Source organism: Calliopsis andreniformis, unplaced genomic scaffold (genome assembly GCF_051401765.1).
Source record: "Calliopsis andreniformis isolate RMS-2024a unplaced genomic scaffold, iyCalAndr_principal scaffold0048, whole genome shotgun sequence".
Classification (NCBI taxonomy): Eukaryota; Metazoa; Arthropoda; class Insecta; order Hymenoptera; family Andrenidae; genus Calliopsis; species Calliopsis andreniformis.
The window spans coordinates 3,937,883-3,957,228 of NW_027480457.1; the positions used below are offsets into that span (position 1 = coordinate 3,937,883).

Sequence of the window (19,346 nt, forward strand, 5' to 3'; positions counted from 1 at the left end):
ACATAGCAAACGTAACCTTTGCCCCCCCCCCCCCCCCCCCCCCCCAATGGGAAGCCTTATTTCGTGTTGCTGGAGGGTCCTGAAGATCCTTGGACCCACCTCTAAGCAACTATCCCTCCCTCTGCTAAGCGATGAGCCCTCCTTTATTAGTTTTCAGTCGGCCGGTCGTATTGCCCGTGTATCATGCCTCAACAACATGGGCAATGATCCTGATTCGTTTATTTAGGATTTCTGGACTTTCTACCTTTAGCCTGAATCTAACTTCCCTTTCTCCATGCTTGAGGAATTTCTGATATGTGTTCCTCGTTCTGCTATCCTTTCCGTCCTCCAAGAAACCCCCATTCATTAATCTAGTCCTTTTCACAAAGACCCTTTCATTTTCTAGCATGCATTTTAATGCTATCGCTGACAGGATCCTATCCATTTCCGTCCTGGTGAGCTTCCTCGACGCATACTGTTCTGGTATAACGCAGAATTTTACCATGCTCCTCCTTCCCTCCATCCTTGCTTTTTCCCCCTCTGTGTTTTCCTTCCCTTCTTCCTTAGTTTCCTTCTTCCTAATTTCTTCTCTCTCTCCCATCTTCTTTTCCTTTTTTCCTTCCTCTTCCTCGGATTTTTCCACCTTCCTTACATTTTCTTCGCCATTCTCGTCCTCTTCGATGATGATTACCGCTTCTTCCTCGTTCTCTGCTTGCCCCATTTTCTCTTTCTCCCTTTGGTCCTCCTTCTCCTCTTTCTCCCCGTCTTACTATCCTTTGCCTTTCCTTTCTCCTTGTCCCGTTCGCCTTTTTCTATTCAATATTTTCCCTCTTATCAACTCCTCTATTGCAGCCTGCTTCGAGGTTCAAGCCCCCTCATTTATCCCTCCTTCTGTCCCTATGACTCCGCACACCTCCACTGATTTAATCATCCTTGGTCCTATTCTCTTTTCCCCTCTCATCTCCTCCTTTTCCTTTTCCATTGTTCCTTCGAACACCTTTTCCTTCTGCCCTTTCTCCTCCATCAGGATTCTTTCCATTTCTTCCCCCAACAGACTGACCTCATTCACCTGCAGGATGCAGCTGTCTGATTTGTAATCCATCGAAAAAGAAACTCTATTAGCGTAGGATCTACAAAGACATTCACGATCTACACTTAAAATCTTTCTATACATCCTTAACTTATTACTAATACATATATTTATAATTATTATTCTTTCTTTTCATCCTTATCCCCCCCCCCCCCCCCCCTACGTATTCCCTTCCCAGTCCCCCTTTTCTCATTACTTCTTTCTTTTTCTTTCTTTCTCTCTTCTTCCTTATTCCCTTTCGTCTATTCTTTCCTCTCTTCTCTTTTTCCTTATATATTATTATTTATTTTTCCCAAATCCTTAAGTTAAAATGATCAAAAGGTACCAGAAACCAGACTTCCTTTTTTATATTTATTCTTTATATATATGCATAAAAGAAAATTTCCTCATTTTTCTGTCCCTTTTTTCCCTCACAATCTATAATTCTTCCTCTTTTATCTATCAACGAAGGAGCCCCCCTATTTTCATTTTTACCTTCTTTTACCCCCTTTGTCTCTTCCTTTTCCTCCTCTTCTTCCGACGATATGCTCCCAAATAACTCCATTTCCATGTTTTTTCTTTCCTCCTTTGTCCATCTTTGTTCTTTTGGTTCCCTGGTCTTCTTTCCCTTCTCTTCCTTCTTTTCCTTTTTCTCCTTCCTCTCTCCATTTTCCGCCCTTCACCTCCACTTTCTTTTCTTGCTCTCTTCTTCTTTTCTTCCTGTTTCCTTCCTGATGTTGTATCTCTTTCATTTTTCCTCATTCTACCTTCATCACATCCTCTTGTGATTATCCTCACCTACTTCATACCCTCTTCCTTCCTTTTCTACTTCTTTTTCCTTTTTCTTCTCCTCTTTCCTACCCTTCTTCTCATCCTTCTCTCCCCACTCGAATGTTATGTTCGGGTATAATTTTTGTAAATTTTCCAATACCACCTTCCTTTCCTTATCTTTATTCTTTTCATCTTCTTCCCTGCTGCTATTTTCTCCTCCCCCTAGTTTCTCCTTCTCCTTCTCCTTCTTCAGGTCTTCTTTCTTCTCTCCTTTTGTTAGAATCGCTTATAATAAGGGATCTAACGAGGTTCCGGAAAAGGTGTGGGAGAAAAAGTTTTCAAAGAAACTATTACGTTCGTTTAGTTTAAATCTGCCCTTAAAAGGGCTTATATACGACGTTTATGTAAACTCCTTATTATTCTGGGGCGGGGGCGCCTGGTCCTGTGTGGGCGTTCGTCGTGCCGGGGGGTGTGGTACCCTCTGATCAGCGACGTCGGTCAGCGACGCTGGCGTCTGAAAACAGAAGATAGCGGTGGAACCGCACCGGTAAGCGAGAGTGTAAATTCGCGCTATACCGAAGACTCCCGATTCCAGGCTTTGACAACAAGCCTATGTGGAGGGGATAGCAACACCTTGCCTGTAATGCGAATGTAGTGCAGTGGACTGTACATTCGACTTTCCTTTGCATTTAAAGGAATCGTCGACAGGCGAATGCACATAGAGGAGGAGACCTCTTCTCTTCGTCTTATACAGCTTATAAAAAGGCTTGCTTCGTGCGAATCACTGCGAGAGCAGGGATTCGCGAGCCTGGAGATGCACTATCCCTAGCTGGTGCTAGGTTCGGAGGCTGGAGTATAGAAAACTGTAACAGTAGATATTGACCAAAAAATCACGAAAAGTCACGTGACTACCCTAGGCCCTTAAAATCATCTCATATAAGGACGAAAAGTGTCACGACGTAAACCCCTGTTTTTGCCTAATTTTGTCGGTAATGTCGCCGCTTTGTATACCCCCTTAAGGGGGTACGATCAGATATGTCAAAGCGGCGACATTACCGACAAAATTAGGCAAAAACAGGGGTTCACGGCCTGACACTTTTCGTCTTTATATGAGATGATTTTAAGCTGGGAATTGGTTCATTCGAAAGAAAAAAGTTCAATGCAGCGCAGTCAACTCGCGATTTAACGAAATTCTACTGATATTTAGTAATACGAGTCTTATAAAGTAGAGCAAAAATCTACCATTGACAGCTATAGAAATTTAAGCATTTTTATGTAATTTAGAGAGTGTTTTGATCGAAATCGCGAGTTGACTGCGCTGCGTTGTACTTTTTTCTATCGAATGAACCCTTTCCCAGTTCAAAATGTTCTCATATAAGGACGAAAAGTGTCAGGCAGGAAACCATACAACAGTATTGCTTTTGGCTGGGTTATCGATAAAACAGAGCAAAAACTGTGACAAATTTAGTTGAGCATTTGCAAACCAGGCGACGCCTAATTTGAAAGACTGCCGTTGTGGAATCGGAATCTGTGATACCCAAATTAACGATGCGAGTTACTGAAAATTTGCCCCTCCACTACACACACCACCTTAGGAGTCGCGTGTACGTGAGCTCGGCGCTTCGGGCCACTCCGGCCATATTCGAAAAGTCAAAAGAGAACGCAAGTGTAAAGTGAACCTTACTCTCTCGCTCTTTAAATACTGTCCAAGTTGCCGACAAACGATACAAACCGCGCGCGATATTTTCATTTGTCCAGACATATTTACGAAAGCCCGAGAAGACAAGAATACGGAGCCGGTCTTTTGCTATCATGCAGGTTCAAATCTGTGACTTTTTTATTTCATACATAATTTTTAGTAGCTTTTTAACTTTAGAATTCCTCGCTTCATATATTACTTCATTTATAAAATACTGTAGAAAATGTAATTCATATTTTAGCCACACAGATAGCCATAAAACACAGTTGCATCGTTCTCATTTTTTTACAACCAGTCTTTTATGGAATGAAATAATAATTTGAGTCATAATAATATAAAATCAAATTTATATAAAGATTGGAATTGTATATTAAAATTACTTCTAGAATAAAAAAAAAGTTGCAGGTTTGAACGGGATCCGAACTCGATCAATGGTAAAGACATAGATGACAGGTATAGGATCCGTGCATCTTGACGTTCATCATTTCATTACGGTTACGAGGTGAGATTGCGAGATCCTATACACGTCTGATGTCACAGTTACATTGTGTATAATGAAGAAATAAATGCAGAAGATCACATGTATGTATATTCAAAACATTCGTGTGCGTTTGGATACACCACCAGACATGCATACGGAATTGAAATATCTCAATACCGTCGATTAGCTGTTGCGATTTCGAGTAACACTCGGTCATGTTCGGCTCGTGTCGCATATCGCATCGCTCGCTCCTAACCTAGCGCGTTACCACTTATGTATACATACAAATTATCTTTTAGATTATTATTTTCAAAGATACGATAATCAAGTTTAGTTTTTTAAATAGAACTATATACTTTTTTTCAAATCATTTTGTAGTGCGTTTCAAGATAAATTTAACGACATAGAAATTATATATCTGTTTTCAAATGGTTTTCGAGATATTGGATACGAAAATTTAGTGTTTTTCAGCACAGGAAAATCTGCTCGAGTAGAGAGCACCGCAGGAAATCTCGCCTACGCGTCAAGTGCCACATGCCATACATTGTTCCTTCAAACCAATACGGGAGGGTATGCTGCAGGAACAGTAGGCCCAAATTCTGGAAATGGTTTTCCTGTGAACCTGACTATCATATCTTTGAAAATAATAATTTGAAAGATAATTTCATCTAGCTAATAGATTTTTTCCTGTATATGTGTAGATACAGTAATGTTGCCGACGAGAGCTGTTTCGTCTACACGGACGAGAGCCGCGGTCTATCCCCACTACCTCGTATGATGTGTGCCTCCGTGTAACCAATTCTTGGAACCATCGCGTACGTTCTCGATACCCCAGAACAAGGCAGCCATAAAAAACAAAGATAGCATTAAGGATTTAAATAGGAAAAATTGAAGTTTCTTATTCGCAAACAGATTTTCACGCACGTAACGCCAGTAAATTCCTTGTGCTCTCCCGATGAAAATGATATTAAACACGACAGGATTCCGATTATTTATAACATACATAAAACTTGATTTATGGAAAGAAAGGTCACGTTCATTTACGTATACAGTAATGTTACAGACGAGAGCCGTGCTCGGGTCTCGTAACGGCTCTTGTCGTGTGAACGAAACGGCCCTCGATCGTATTATTACTGTATTTAGAATCCAACGATCCTAATCCAGACCTAACTCAAAATATACATACACACATACATATATATATTAATATTTCTATTTAAAATTGGTTTGAGTTTCATTAGTATCTACTTATATATGTAAAATAATATATACTTCTATAGTATATATTCTATGTATATATAAAAAGGATGAATAATATCTAGCGAAATAATAAATCGGAAAACGGACAAGTAAGCTCTTTCTACAAATTAAGTTATTAAGTATCTTTATTATAAATAATCGGAATCATGTCGTATGTGATATCATTTTCTTCGGAAGAGCACAAGGAATCGATTGGTGTTACTTACGTGAAAATCCGTTTGCAAATAAGAAACTTCAATTTTTCCTATTCTTAATCCCTAATGCTATACTTGTCTTTTGTAACGTCATTGATTTCGGGCATCGAGCTTGAGCATAGACGGTCGAGCGAAACCCTTTTTTTTGCTTCTTCGGTCGTGCATCAATTATCTTGGCGACCGAGAGTAAAGGAAGCCAAATCGACTACCAGTCACGGACGAGAGCCGCGACCAGACCCAAGCGCGGTTCTCGTGTCGTAACATTACTGTATATGTATACGTATACTTATGTACACGCACACATATGCGTGATCTTCATATTAATATAAAAACGATATTTGGAAAAAGTGTCTATCTCGAGAAAGGCATCGACGTGGGCAAACAATGAATAATATGAATGTAGTGGTATTTAGAATGTGACACTTGTAAAAGTTATACACATACAAATAACATGTGTCGTTTGATAAATACTACTACATTCACACGATTCAGTGCTATATTGAATCACAGAAAATATCTTAGCAATCGAAAACATCGCGCGTGGCTCGTGCCGCTTGCAGGGATTTGAACAGTTGAATATGGCGTTTCAAGAGCGAGAGAGTAAGACTCATATTCGCACTCTCTCTACTTTCCGCAAATGTCCGAAGTCGGTCGCGAAGCGTCGAGTTCACGTACACATAGTTCGTATAGTAGTGTGTGCAGTAGAGGGGGAAATTTTCTAAGCTACCTCCCGAATTCGAAATCATAGAAGGGCTCCATCTTGCGTTCATCAAGCAGCCACGTGTCTGTGGATAATACTATTTCTGTAACGAAAACTGTAATAGCAGATACCGACCTGGCAATTTCGAAATGTCACGTGACTACCGTACCCCCTTAAACACTGAGCATCAATATAACTTGTAGCCGATTCTTAATTTAAACGCTAGCAAGATGTTTCCTTGCTACGGAATGATTAACTATTGGTTAATATGTAAGAATAATCAATTAACGCTGTGATTTAATAAGAATGATTGTTCGGTAGTAATTGGGGTCATTCTATATGCGAGTATGTACAAAGTGGGGTTAGCGCAACCTGTTCTACCGAGGTCGGTAATGCAGGTGACGCGAGATTTTGAGATGTTATGTCAAACATCGATCTTGATCTGCCGGATTCTGTGTCGCTATCTTAGTTATGAAAATAACCCAGGCGCGGTCTCCTGATTCTTTCAGAATAAGAAAAATAATCGACTACATGCGTTAAGCATCCCTAAGCGACTTTTGGCATGTATGAAGTTCAGTCGCTATAACCGTCGGGGCATTGTCACGAATGGTGCGGTCTGCCACTCTTACCAACGTCAAGTTGCTTGTCTGCGCTTATCAGAACGTGTATGCTCGGTTAAACATCTTCGAGACGCATTCTGGCTTGCCGGAGCCTCCAGTCGCTATAGCCGCAGAGAGACCTTGTCTTAAATGGAGCGGTCTGTGGTCTTTTGCAATTGTAGAATGCGTTCGTCGGGCTTATTTTTCCGAGTTTTATAAATATTTGGACGTCCTCGCTGTCAATCTCAAAAGAAGCTTCAAACACCTTTAATCCTATAGCTGCGCGCTGGGACCATGTCACAAGTGGAACAGTCTCTAATAACTACTGGGAGTGTATCAGCTGACTCCGAGATAGTCAAAGCGTTAGTTTTGCCGTCCAAATCTGTTCTCTTTCTACGAGATGCGGCCGATGCACCTCCTTATATACTCGAAAATTGAAGTACGCGCATGCGGTGTAAGTCGGAGCAGTCGCTATCCTATTGTAATATTTATAATAGTGACTTAAATTAATCGTAATTATAAGATATTACAAAAGTTGTAAAACTGTGTGCGTATATCTTAAAATTCTACAATACGTGTAATGAGGAAAGTATATAAAACTAATGGTTAAATGAAGAGAGTTATACATAAGTGCAGTAGCTACCGTAGAGAAGGAGCGTATTAGGCGAAAAAAGGAGACGGTTATATACATGGCCTAGGAAGTGGTAGATCACTTTAGAGCGATGGTGCAAGCGTAAGAGGGGCCGTTACAATTGCATAAACAATATATGAGAATATCTAGAAGGTCGACGAAAATTGTGTTCTTATGACATGTCGTATGTTTTTCATATGGAGGTATAATTAGGAGGTGAAAGATTGTAATTATCGTATCACGAACTGAACATAAGTTTTTTCATTACAAAGTTAAATTAAAATGCAAAATCTTGAAGGATTGACAAATACCACAATATACTTTACATTTTTTTATAAAAATGCTACGTATAAACAATTACAAATTTGAATTGCATCATTGAAACGGAAGTCTATGTGTCGTATTATATGTTGCAGAGAAACGTTACGACTTACTCCACATCCAGAGAAAGAGGGTCATCCTTATCTTTTGCTAGCAAAGTGGACTCCACGTGGCCATGGCTTAGTTATGATTCAAGATTATGACATTTATTACATCACTAGTCCTACAAGTAACACAGGATATCGAGTCACTGACACAGCGATTCCTGGAATTCTTTCGAATGGATTGCCAGATTGGCTTTACGAAGGTATTATAGTACAAATATACGTCAAATAGAATAGAAAATAAACGTCACAATCAGGGACCCTAACAGTTATAACAAATATGAAAAAAATCACAGGTGAACAATTACTTTCACGATTAAAATGTTTTTAACTACAAATAATGATTATAAACAACCAAAATTTTTTTTAGTCGCTAATAACTGCTAATAACTTTTTGGTTGCATTTCATCAACCAAATTATTACTGTTTATTATTATTTTTATTATTATTTATTTATTAACAGGATATGTCTTCCACTATAGAAAATATAAATAAAATGTTTTTATGAAATTGTCTTTGAATTCTGTTTATTATACGATTTTATTTATGTTTCCTATACTGAAGGAATTACCCCGTTATTAAATAAATAATAATTTGGTTGGTGGCATGCAACTGAAAAAAAGCGTCCCTCGTGAATAACTGTTATAAGCAATCGAAATAAATTTTCCTCATCAATAATAGTTATCAGTGACGAAAAAAATTTCTATTATAAATAATGATTATTGCATAAACGAAGTACAATTTTGGAAATCGATATTTTTCAATCGTTTCCTTTTTTGAAAAATTTGCTATAGCCTTTAGTATTAATATTCTTAATTGAAGTAAAAAACGTTGTTGTTAGTGATTTTTTCCATAAAAATTTTTAGGATAACTGTTATTTTTTGTCTCTGATCACGATAATTAACTATAGTATAAATATTTTCGAAATATATGTACTTTGTAATATTATAGAGGAGATATTACACCATGCAGAAGCAATTTGGATGTCACCAGATGGACACATGATGTTATATGCATCATTTAATGATTCTCTCGTGGGGGAGATGCACATACCTTGGTTTGGAGAAGGTGACCAGGTTCTTTACCCTGATATACGATCGTTACGTTACCCCAAGGTAAAATACATAGATAGTTTTTATTGGCTATATTTTCATCAATATTTGTACTATTTATTGGAAATATAGTCTTATTCTTCCGATCGAAAGAAAAATAGTTTGACATCTATAAGAGTTTGAGCTTCAAGATGTCAAATATCGAATAGGGTTCTAATGAAATATCAAATTGAGTTGTATGTTGGACGTATCATTGTTTTGCATCAGAATGAAGTAAAACACGAGAAACACACAATAAAATGAGAATAAGTATGGCGGTATTGACCGTAATGCATATGTGGCTCGTTACTGTCATCTGCCTTTTTGTTCAGGAAGCATTGAGGAAAGCGATGCACAATTTTCGTTCAGAGAAATGTACCTACTTATGAAGGTAGCACTGTAATAATTTTGTAGAATCGTTAATGCTGTAAAAAATGTTAAGAGCATTCCACTTCGCAGTAATTTTTTCATATTAATTGGTAATGTTTCAAAGTAAGCCTTTATGTACATTAACTTTCGAACAAACTGTTTTTGTTGAGATACATCCTATATTAATTTAATTTCGGCTTCACCATTCACACCCTTAATATTGAATTACTTTCAATGTATCTTCAGAATGCGTGGCATAAAATAATGTTGCTTTGAGCTACATACACCATTTTGTTAGAATTGAAACAAATGGTAATGGAATGTTTACTGTAGCATATGCCTATACAATACGACGAAAAAGTTACAGTTACTCATAAAATGCTATAATATCGTAGTGTTCATACCAAAGGATTAACACAACTATATTATTGCAATATATAAGGATGTAAGTTTTTCTCCATGTTATGCAGTGGTTGTACTGTAATTTTCTCCGACAATGTTTAACCGGAAGTGTCACTTCCATAAATATTTTTACAATCGAAAATGTTAAACTTACATACGGTACTGTCTAAATCGAGTACCATGACTGGCTTTATAATTGTGTTATATACATTCGCAATTCGAACTTCGGCAGAGATAGATATTAAGATGTTTAACGCCCACAATCGGAATCGAGACATAAGTTCTTTTTCTATTAGAGTTATTTTGCTGACACATATCTAGGAAAACCCAAAATGAAAACAAAATTTACGAAGTAATGTCATTTATACCCACTAACAAAACTATTTACGATACGCTTTGACTTACATTTTTCTAACAAATACTAAATTTTCCGAGTGCATGACACTTATTCAAGTTCTTAGGGGGTGAAGTATTATAGTTTTCGATTGTGATTTTTTTAAAACTAATTGTACATTTAGGTAACTTCCCTTGTGACTTAGAATTTGAATCATTCTGAATGCTTTCGTGATCAATCTCAACAGGAACTTTATAAATAACTTTAAAAAAAATTACTGAAAAAATTATTATAAAAAAAAAATTATTCAATAAAAAGTTAGACAGAATATTACAGACATTTCAGATACTATGATGCATGTTGCAAAACTTTTTGAGATTTTTAAATCGATACGGTAGGAGTAACTTGGACAAAACGTAATGTTCTATTTATCTCCATTGCTACCCCCTCCTTCCAGGTTGAGATAGAGGGTTGAAAATTGACATATACTAGTTTTTTGTGATAAGCTATCGAGTGTCTTGGCACCGATCGAATTTGGTTTTAAGGGCACTTTTGACCTCCTCATCAGGCTAGGCCTTTTGCTCTCCCTGAGGCGCTACTACACTAGTAATTAAAAGTATTTATAATTGATTTTGCCATATCATATTGGAAGTATTAGAAAGAAAGAGAAGTTACTCGAATTAGACCTATTAAGTCAATGCACCTTGTTAAGCCTCCTGTATTGGGGCACGCACTCCATTAGGCTAGGCCTCACGTTCAGGGTAGACGTTGCTACGTAGCAGAGTGTTGGTAGACCCATGGTCCTATGTGTGATTCTATAAAGTCAAAGGGATGCCAAATCTTTTACCATTTTTCTAACTAAACCGTTCATTTGCGGCATATGGTTCCTTCTAAACATTTAATTTGCTAAACGATCTGAATACAATTACCTAATAAAAGTATTAGCATTAATTTTCAATGTTATAAAAAATTTTGCGGACAGTCTTTTTTATAAATGTCTACTGATCCAGAGGTATAGATTCAATCCCTAAAACCGTGACCATTAATATTTTTATACCCTGTACACTTTAGCTCTCTTATAAAATTTGGTCATTATCTTTCGTATTGACGCATATTTTGTCGACCACATGATGGACTGATTTCTGAACACTTCGTATGTGTGCTTACTCTTTCCTTTTTGAAACCTTTTTCTGACCAAGTGAAGACACGTCGAGAACTAACAAAGTTAATTAATTTTAATTGGCTTTTATTTTCTTTTGGATCTTATTTTAGTTTTCTTTTCTTTTGGGTCTTACTTTAGTTTTATTTTCTTTTGGATCTTATTTTAGTTTTATTTTCAAAAATAAAAGTGCCGAATGTATGTCAAATAGAATAGGACACGTAAGTATGAAATACATACAGTATGTCCCACGAAATCCTGGACAGTTGATTATTTGGTAACCTATTAAAGATACAAAAAAAGTTTTTATATAAAATCGAATGGCAAAAGGGGGCTGATTTATTGGCCGTAACAATTTTTTTTTATCATTATTGTTTACAGAGATATGAAAGTTAAGTTTGGTTTTTTAAATGGGATTATATATTTTTTGTTTGATCAATAGATTTCAAGACGAATTCAGCAAACATTAATGTATACACCTTTTTTCAAATAGGTTTTAATATATTACGTGTAAAAGTTTACTAATTTTCGGTACAAGAAAATCTGCGAGACCAGGAAGCACAGTAGGAGGTCTCGACTCTCGACTACACTTACAATGCTACGGGTTAACCCGTGCCTCTTGAAACCGATACGAAGAGACTGGGGTAGGAACGGCAGGCCTAAATTCTACACAATAGTTTTTTTCACAACCCTTTACCTTTACGGCATGCAGAAAAATATCGCCCATCTTTTAGTAAAGAAATAAAGCTAATGGATAAAGCTAAAGCGTTGCTCGTACTTTGAAGTAATTAACAAATTGGCAACACATTTGAATGGAAAATACTTATGATGGCAAGATATTATGTACTACAAGAATTTAATATTAGAATTTGAATTTAAATTCGTACAAAAGGGGTAGAGAAACTTTTTCAGACGTGAATGGTATTACTACGGTGTATACAAAATTATTGTGTAGAATTTAGGCCTGCCGTTCCTGCCCCAGTCTCTTTGTATAGGTTTCAAGAGGCACGGGTAAACCCGTAGCATTGTAAGTGCGGTCGAGAGTCGAGACCTCCTACTGTGCTTCCTGGTCTCGCAGATTTTCTTGTACCGAAAATTAGTAAACTTTTACGCGTAATATATTAAAAACTATTTGAAAAAAGGTGTATACATTAATGTTTGCTGAATTCGTCTTGAAACGCACTAACTATTGATCAAACAAAAAATATATAATCCCATTTAAAAAACCAAACTTAACTTTCATATCTCTGTAAACAATAATGATAAAAAAAATTGTTACGGCCAATAAATCAGCCCCCTCTTGCCATTCAATTTCATATAAAAACTTTTTTCGTATCTTTAATAGGTTACCAAATAATCGACTGTCCAGGATTTCGTGGGACATACTGTATATAATAAGTCGCATAAAAATTCACATCGTATGCCAAATTATTTAATAATCTTAACATTCATCATCTCTGAAGGGATGTCTAAACGCGTTCAACGCATATTGGAAGACACACCTGAAACGGCTTGAAATGGCACGCAAGCAAGGACCTCGTGCCATTCTGTCATCCAGTCATTCTACGTACCTTTCGTAGAATTATCAATTTAATAGCGATATTGGTTTGCGCATTTAAAAATTTAGTTTTACCTTCTTCCAATCTTTGGCCGTTTTAAAAGCGGAACTGTTGGTTTATTATCCGGAAATGTACTGAAAACAGGCAGCCTATATAAAAAGTATGTATACGTGGAGGGAGAGAAGTTCAACATGAAATATTATATATAAAAATGTTGTACGGATTATTAGTATTAATAATGATAGCAATACTAACAATAATAAGTTACGTAGTGACAATTTTGAATTGACATGCTGTTATACTAGAATGGTCAGAAAGTCAGAAGACATTCTGTAACGAAAGGAATTGGATATATTTGTTTTAACTGCATGTTCCACTCTACCCATGCCGAAACAGTATGCCAATGATCTATCTGAAATGGCTTCGCGGGTTAGCGAAATACCTACAAGTATGTATAACTAGTTCGGCCAATGAATGTAACTGTTTACATATCTCGTTTACGTGAAAAGGAGGAGGTCAAAGTCTGAACTGTAAAAGAATTCGTTGCTGAGCACGCGAAACGGGGAATAGTGGATGAATAAATTCACAAAAAGTTTAATTGAGTTTATTAGTTTAATTGAGGGCTATTCGAGGGAATAGCCCCCCCCCCCCCCCCCCCCCCCCCCTCCCGAAAATAAGATTCGCATTTTCATTAATTGTCAGCTTAATTGTTTCATCCCCGATGGGATGAGAAATTCCATGAGATTTGTAAACAGTGCCATTTATTGACCGAAAGCAACAAACCAACTTCTGTCTATAGATCCTGTGTCTATCACCACCATTTCCGAGCTCGGATTTCTTTTGACAAGTTGAGAACTAAATGAACGTCCAATGCGACGAACTCAACAATAGAACTTGCACCCCCCATCACGTTGTCTTTTCACCTATTTGGTGCCATTTCGGTGTACAGCTAGCCAATGCCAGGAAACTTTCTTGCTTTGGTTTAGAATGGGCTAAAGGGCTGAAAAGTCCCAAATTTGAAAGAAAGAAAGAACGGTATCTAAACGCTGTTTATTTTGGGTACTGTAATACTTTAAGTATCTGAGTCATTGAAAATTTTCTCCATTGTTTATTCTGTTGACGATTAAAAGTGAAATTGGCTCTTCCAGTTTTGATTGTTCTCTATTACTGAAATTTGGAGTCGTAGGTAAATGAATTTCCTCAATTAAAATGTCCTTTAGTCGTTTGCAAGTTTGAACGTGACCATGTATGGAAGCATGCAGTGGTCAAAGAAAGAAATGCTGGAATTAATCAAATGTTATAAGTCGTTGCCGATGCTAAGGGATGTACATACATGTGTACTAACTCAATACGCGACAGCAGCTATGTCTGCTTACTAGTGAGCTTACTTGAGTATGAAATACTTGATAGGCCTTTTTGTAAAGAAATTCCATTATAATGTAGCAGCTACCCCGATATCTTGACTCGTCCTTGCAATAATAATGATAACATAATCCCTTATAATAGTAATAGTACCATATGTAATGGAGATATTTGGTTGCACTTTTTATATTGTCGAAAATTGTGGCGTAACAGTGGATTTTTCTGTTATCACATCCACGTTTGAAAAAATGTTCAATATACGTTACTCGATTTATTTTGTATTATTCTTTTGACAAAGTGGATTCTATTGCCTGTTACTACTGGTAGTTATTATGCGAATAAAAATATTTTAAAAAGTGGAACTTTCTATTACTAATAGATGCTTTATAAAAAGTCCCACCAAGTAGTTCATACACAAGTAAGCTCACCGGTAAGCTTAATTAATATAAGGGAAATTAGTTAACTTACAAGAATAACAGGTAAATCTTCAAATTTAATGTGCACTATACATAATAATACATAATAAAATGAAGTAATGAAATAATTTTAGTACATGTATGGTTCCATGTAATCTTATTAGGTATGGAATGCACGAATTAATAGATAAATACATAAATAAAGAATAGTTAAACAAATAAGCAAAGAACTAAAAATATATTGGTAGATGAATAAATGAATAAATGTGTAAATGAGTAACTGAGTAAATGAGTAAATGATTAAATGAGTAAACTAGTAAACTAGTAAACGAGTAAACGAGTAAACGAGTAAACGACTGAATGAGTAAATGAGGCAATGAGTCTGTTTAAAAGCGGTAATGTTTCGAACCTTTGTCTCGTCCGCGAAAACCATTGTTTGTTAGCATACGTGACCAACCGAAGGTCACCTTCGGTAGGAGATTCAATTGCGCTAACAACAGACACGGTAGGTTCGGCGTATGACTTGTTCTTCAGCTATTACAGTTGACGTCCGAACAGGTGAGTGATTTCGATCAGCGAATCTCAGACCTGATATCGAGTGGGAATGAGCCTGAAAGAGGGAGGGAGCAAAACCGTAGCACATTAGACATAGACAGACGATGATAAGCGTAGCGGCTTTTCGAGTGCTCGCGCTTTTGCGGAGCAACTCAAGTTCAGGAGTCGGAAGTCAGTCTTGCACCCAATCGCTCGATAGGTCACAAGGAATTGAGCGATATTAGAATAGCCAGCGAGTTCAAGTAGTTTGGTCACCAGACTCTTGAAATCTTAACGCTTTCTAAAGCTAAGTATCTGTCTGCTGCGACTCGTGTAATTACTCTGCTCGGCTAACACGTGGGATACGTGCGACAAGGTACCGAGAACGCAGTTTAGTGACATTTTTAGGCGACTTACTGCACTCTTGCAATCGGTGGTTTCCCTAATTCCTTGAGTTTGCTAGTCGTTAGCGGAGCAACCATAGACCAATGTTTGATTGAGTCTTGGTAACCGGCATTCAAACAGAGAGGGTTAACGTAAGTGAGGCACCTTTGCGTTACCCGCGATCTGCCACCACGTTTAGCAGCAGTCGACTCTGGCCGTCATAAGTCTCCATGACTAGCCTCTGCTAGTTACAGTGCGTCTCCACGCTCACGAATCTTAGCGAAAACCGAGATTCGTACGAGGTAAACCTTATTGTAAGGTGCGTTAAACAGAGAAAATGAGAATCCCTCCTCTCTGTACGTTCGCCTACCGACGATTTATTCAGTGCGAAGAGACGTCGGGAATACAGTTCACTGCACTACCTTAGCGTTACGGCAAGGTGCTGCTCTCCCCTTTACATGGGCTCGTCGTCGAGGCCTGGAGTCGGGAGAATACGGTTCAGCGCAAATTATTCGCTAGTTAACCGCTGCGGTTTCGCCAATCCTTCTATTTCCAGATGCCAGCGTCGTTGACCACTGGGATAAGGAGGACACCTCCGCACGAATCCAAGGACCAGGATAGGCCCAGAAAACACCAACGGACCGTGTCCCCCTTTCCTCCTTTTAGGAACGACATCTATTTATTCAATAAACGTCTGTCCTTATTAGGACAGACAAAATTAAATTATCAGCGCACACTTTCTTTGCGAAACCCGATCTCTCATACCTCATCTGGACTCCGTTAGATCCTTGTTGTCAGCAATTCTAACAGAATCAATAAGTAAATGAATAAATGAATGAATAAAGGAATAAACGGATAGATAAATAGATAAAATAAACAAATAAATTTATTATAGTTCGAGTCCTCCTTGGATGAGCATTTCTGTAAAAGCTACTGACCTTTCTCAATACAAACTGTTTTATTCTATGCAGGCTGTCTCACACAATGTGGCAGAGCCGTTAAGGGGAGATTTCTGGGATGATTCTAAAGAACCTTCTTCTTTGTAAAAATGTTCTCTGAAGCTTTGTTAACAAGTTATTAACAAAAAAACTCGATCAATCAGAGAGCGCGGATAGTGAACGCTCAGCCGATCAATGGCGGAGCATAAGCTACGCGTAGCGTTTGCTCTCACCGTTCTCGAGTCTTGTACAAGAAACTTAAGATCTCTACGCTATTGCTCAATTTCTCTTAAACTATTAGATAGAAAATTATGAAAAAAATCACAGACACGTTAACTATCCCAACACATACTATGGAATCTTTTCAGATTTTTAAATTAATTATCCAAGTTGTAAAAAATAAAAAAAGTTATTCAAGTTAAAAAAAGATAAAAAATAGCAAAACCGAATTTATGATCATATTAATTCAGTACATAAATATCACTAATACTATTGTGTAACATTTTTTTTCACATTTTTTAACTTGACACGCCATAGTGAAAAAATAAAAAACAACGTTTTCGTAGTTCCTACAGATTGTACATTATTTTACTGTGTACTAAAACACTGGAAATTGTACAGGGTGCAAAGAAAGTAATGGTCACGACTTCTAGGGGTGAAAGTAGACCTCTCGATTGGTGGACATTCCAAAAAAAAAGTTGCCGCAAAATTGTTTATAACAATGAAAAAAATTGTTAAAGCTTTTTAGTGCATAAATGTGTTCTATGTGTCGAGTAGAAAATAAGTGTAAAAGGAACCATGGTCCGGAAATGCACCGTTTAGACGCTATAAAATTATTAACATATATGCACGAATGAGCGTTGCGGCGGCGGCGCCACTCAATCGGAATCTAGCGTGCGGCTGACGCACGCGGACTCATAGGAGTCGTAGGCACCGGTCGTGCAGTCCACTGGCGCGCATCGTTCTATGCCAACACGTTTTGCGTAAGAGAAAAACAGACGTTTTTGCTAATTTCTTGCAACGAATTCCCGTACCCTCGACACACACACATTCACGCATATTCGTTTCTCTAACCCTTTAACACGTTCACACCGGCGTCGATTTTTGTGTTTCCCGCTGTGGGGCGACGCCGCCTGATGAGAGACTCGAGCCTGAGCCACCGGTGGTACATACACGCCGCCCGATGAGGGAGTAAGCGTGAACAACCTGTAGTACACGCCAGCGTAAATGTGTTAAAACAACAAAGACGAAATGGTTATGAATATATCGATACACGGAATAGCTGAAATACGTCAGTCTTTGGCCAGTGAATGTATGCTTCCAAATGCTTCTCATCGTTTCGTGTAAGGAACAAACGCTAATGATTTTTAAACATGTAATAGCACTAATTGAAAATATTTATATTTGTTACTATATAGTGTGGCATTTATTACTATGTAGTAGTGTTAGTATCTTTTAATAGTTAGAAATGCATTAATTAGTATATATTATATGAATCTATAACAATATATAACAATATCGCGTATATTCATACAGTTTGTATTTGCATTAATAATTGAACCGTGTTTTGTAGCGACGTGTTAACCCACAAATAACTCGTTTTGGTAAATCGTGCATTTTTTACTAAAATAATCTACTCTAGCAACTTTTTAGTGTAGTTACTAATATAATTAATTTAAATAATTGTCCACGTGTAAGATGGCTTTAAAAAAATTTAGAAAAAATGGAGGTAAAATTGAACTTTTATAAACAATTCGTTTTTTCAAAATTTTTTTAAAGCCATCTTATAGGTTTTGAAAAACAGTAAAACTTTTGTATGCGACATTTTTTTATACCGCTTATATTTTGTGAGCTATGACCACCGAAATGAAAAGGGCGACTTGGATTAAAGGGATAGTTTCTCCCTTAAAGATGCGTATGGGCAGCTGCTTTGTGCGGTAAAACTCTTAGGTAGGACTATAGAATAATTGTACAAAGTTTCATTAAAATCGGCGATTAACACTCATCGAACTTTTCTTGTGAGTCGAGAGAGAGAGAATAAAACCTGTAACATTCAACACAGTGTTGTTTGTGGGTTATTTCCATACCGCACTGATCGCCGAACAGTAACGAGAGTAGAGAGAGAAGAGAGAGAGAGTCTGGAGTGGTGGAGATCAACCTTGGGGGTTCTTGCTCTTTTAAAGTGCTAAAGCACACCTTGATTAAACTTTATCTTATGTGTAGTGAAAGGAGAGAGAGGAAAGTGAGCTGGTAGATCCTGTTTAGGTTTAACAATTATATATATGTATATATATATATATATGTATAACTTCTTAAATATATATATTTAAGAAGTTGCAATTTACATACCAGCTCCTTCTTCTCGATTGTGTACGTGTACAATGTCAGGGATGTCACCTCGCTTGTGTAGCCGGTCGCTGGTAGCTCGGGGTCGCTTCGCGTCACGAGTTTCCTTTATTCCACGCACTTTCCTACTTCATATTTCGCGGAGTTTTCTCTACGTGGTATAAGGAGGCGGATTCGGATTTCGCGAACTTACTTGCTGTTTCCTTCGACTCTTTACGCGGTTTTCCGTTACTACGCGATACGCCCTCCCTGTTACAATGTTACAGCTCTCGCGTCGCGGTGATGGTCAGAGATTTGCTCTGATTCCGGACTGACTAGACTCTATTCTCCGACTCGACTTCATTTTATAATATTCCTTTTTGGGTCATTATTCTTAATACCCAAAAGGAGAATGCTTATGCGTTGTTTTGCCAAATCGGCTCGGCGGACTCGGTTGTAATTGCTCGCATAACAATATTATGAAATGCATCGGCATTTCTCGCTCATTGACAGCGATGTAACGACCCACGGTCTCCCCTCTCACTCTATCCCATTGCTATCTCTCTCTATCTATTACCATCTCTCTTTATCTCATTGTATTTGTATCCTTCTAATACCTTATTTTTATATTACCGCGTATTCTATTATCTTAATACTAATACTCG

At 37.5% G+C, this 19,346-nt stretch overlaps 1 protein-coding gene across 2 annotated transcripts in view; it reads left to right on the plus strand.

Moving 5' to 3' along the window:
* Window positions 1–19,346, plus strand: part of Dpp10 (Dipeptidyl peptidase 10) — a 289,344-nt gene that overhangs the window by 169,473 nt on the left and 100,525 nt on the right. For both annotated transcript variants that reach the window (XM_076391730.1, XM_076391731.1), the window contains exons 5-6: window positions 7,800–8,011; window positions 8,760–8,923. In XM_076391730.1, coding sequence (XP_076247845.1) covers window positions 7,800–8,011; window positions 8,760–8,923 — 376 coding nt within the window. The remainder of the gene's footprint in view (window positions 1–7,799; window positions 8,012–8,759; window positions 8,924–19,346) is intronic.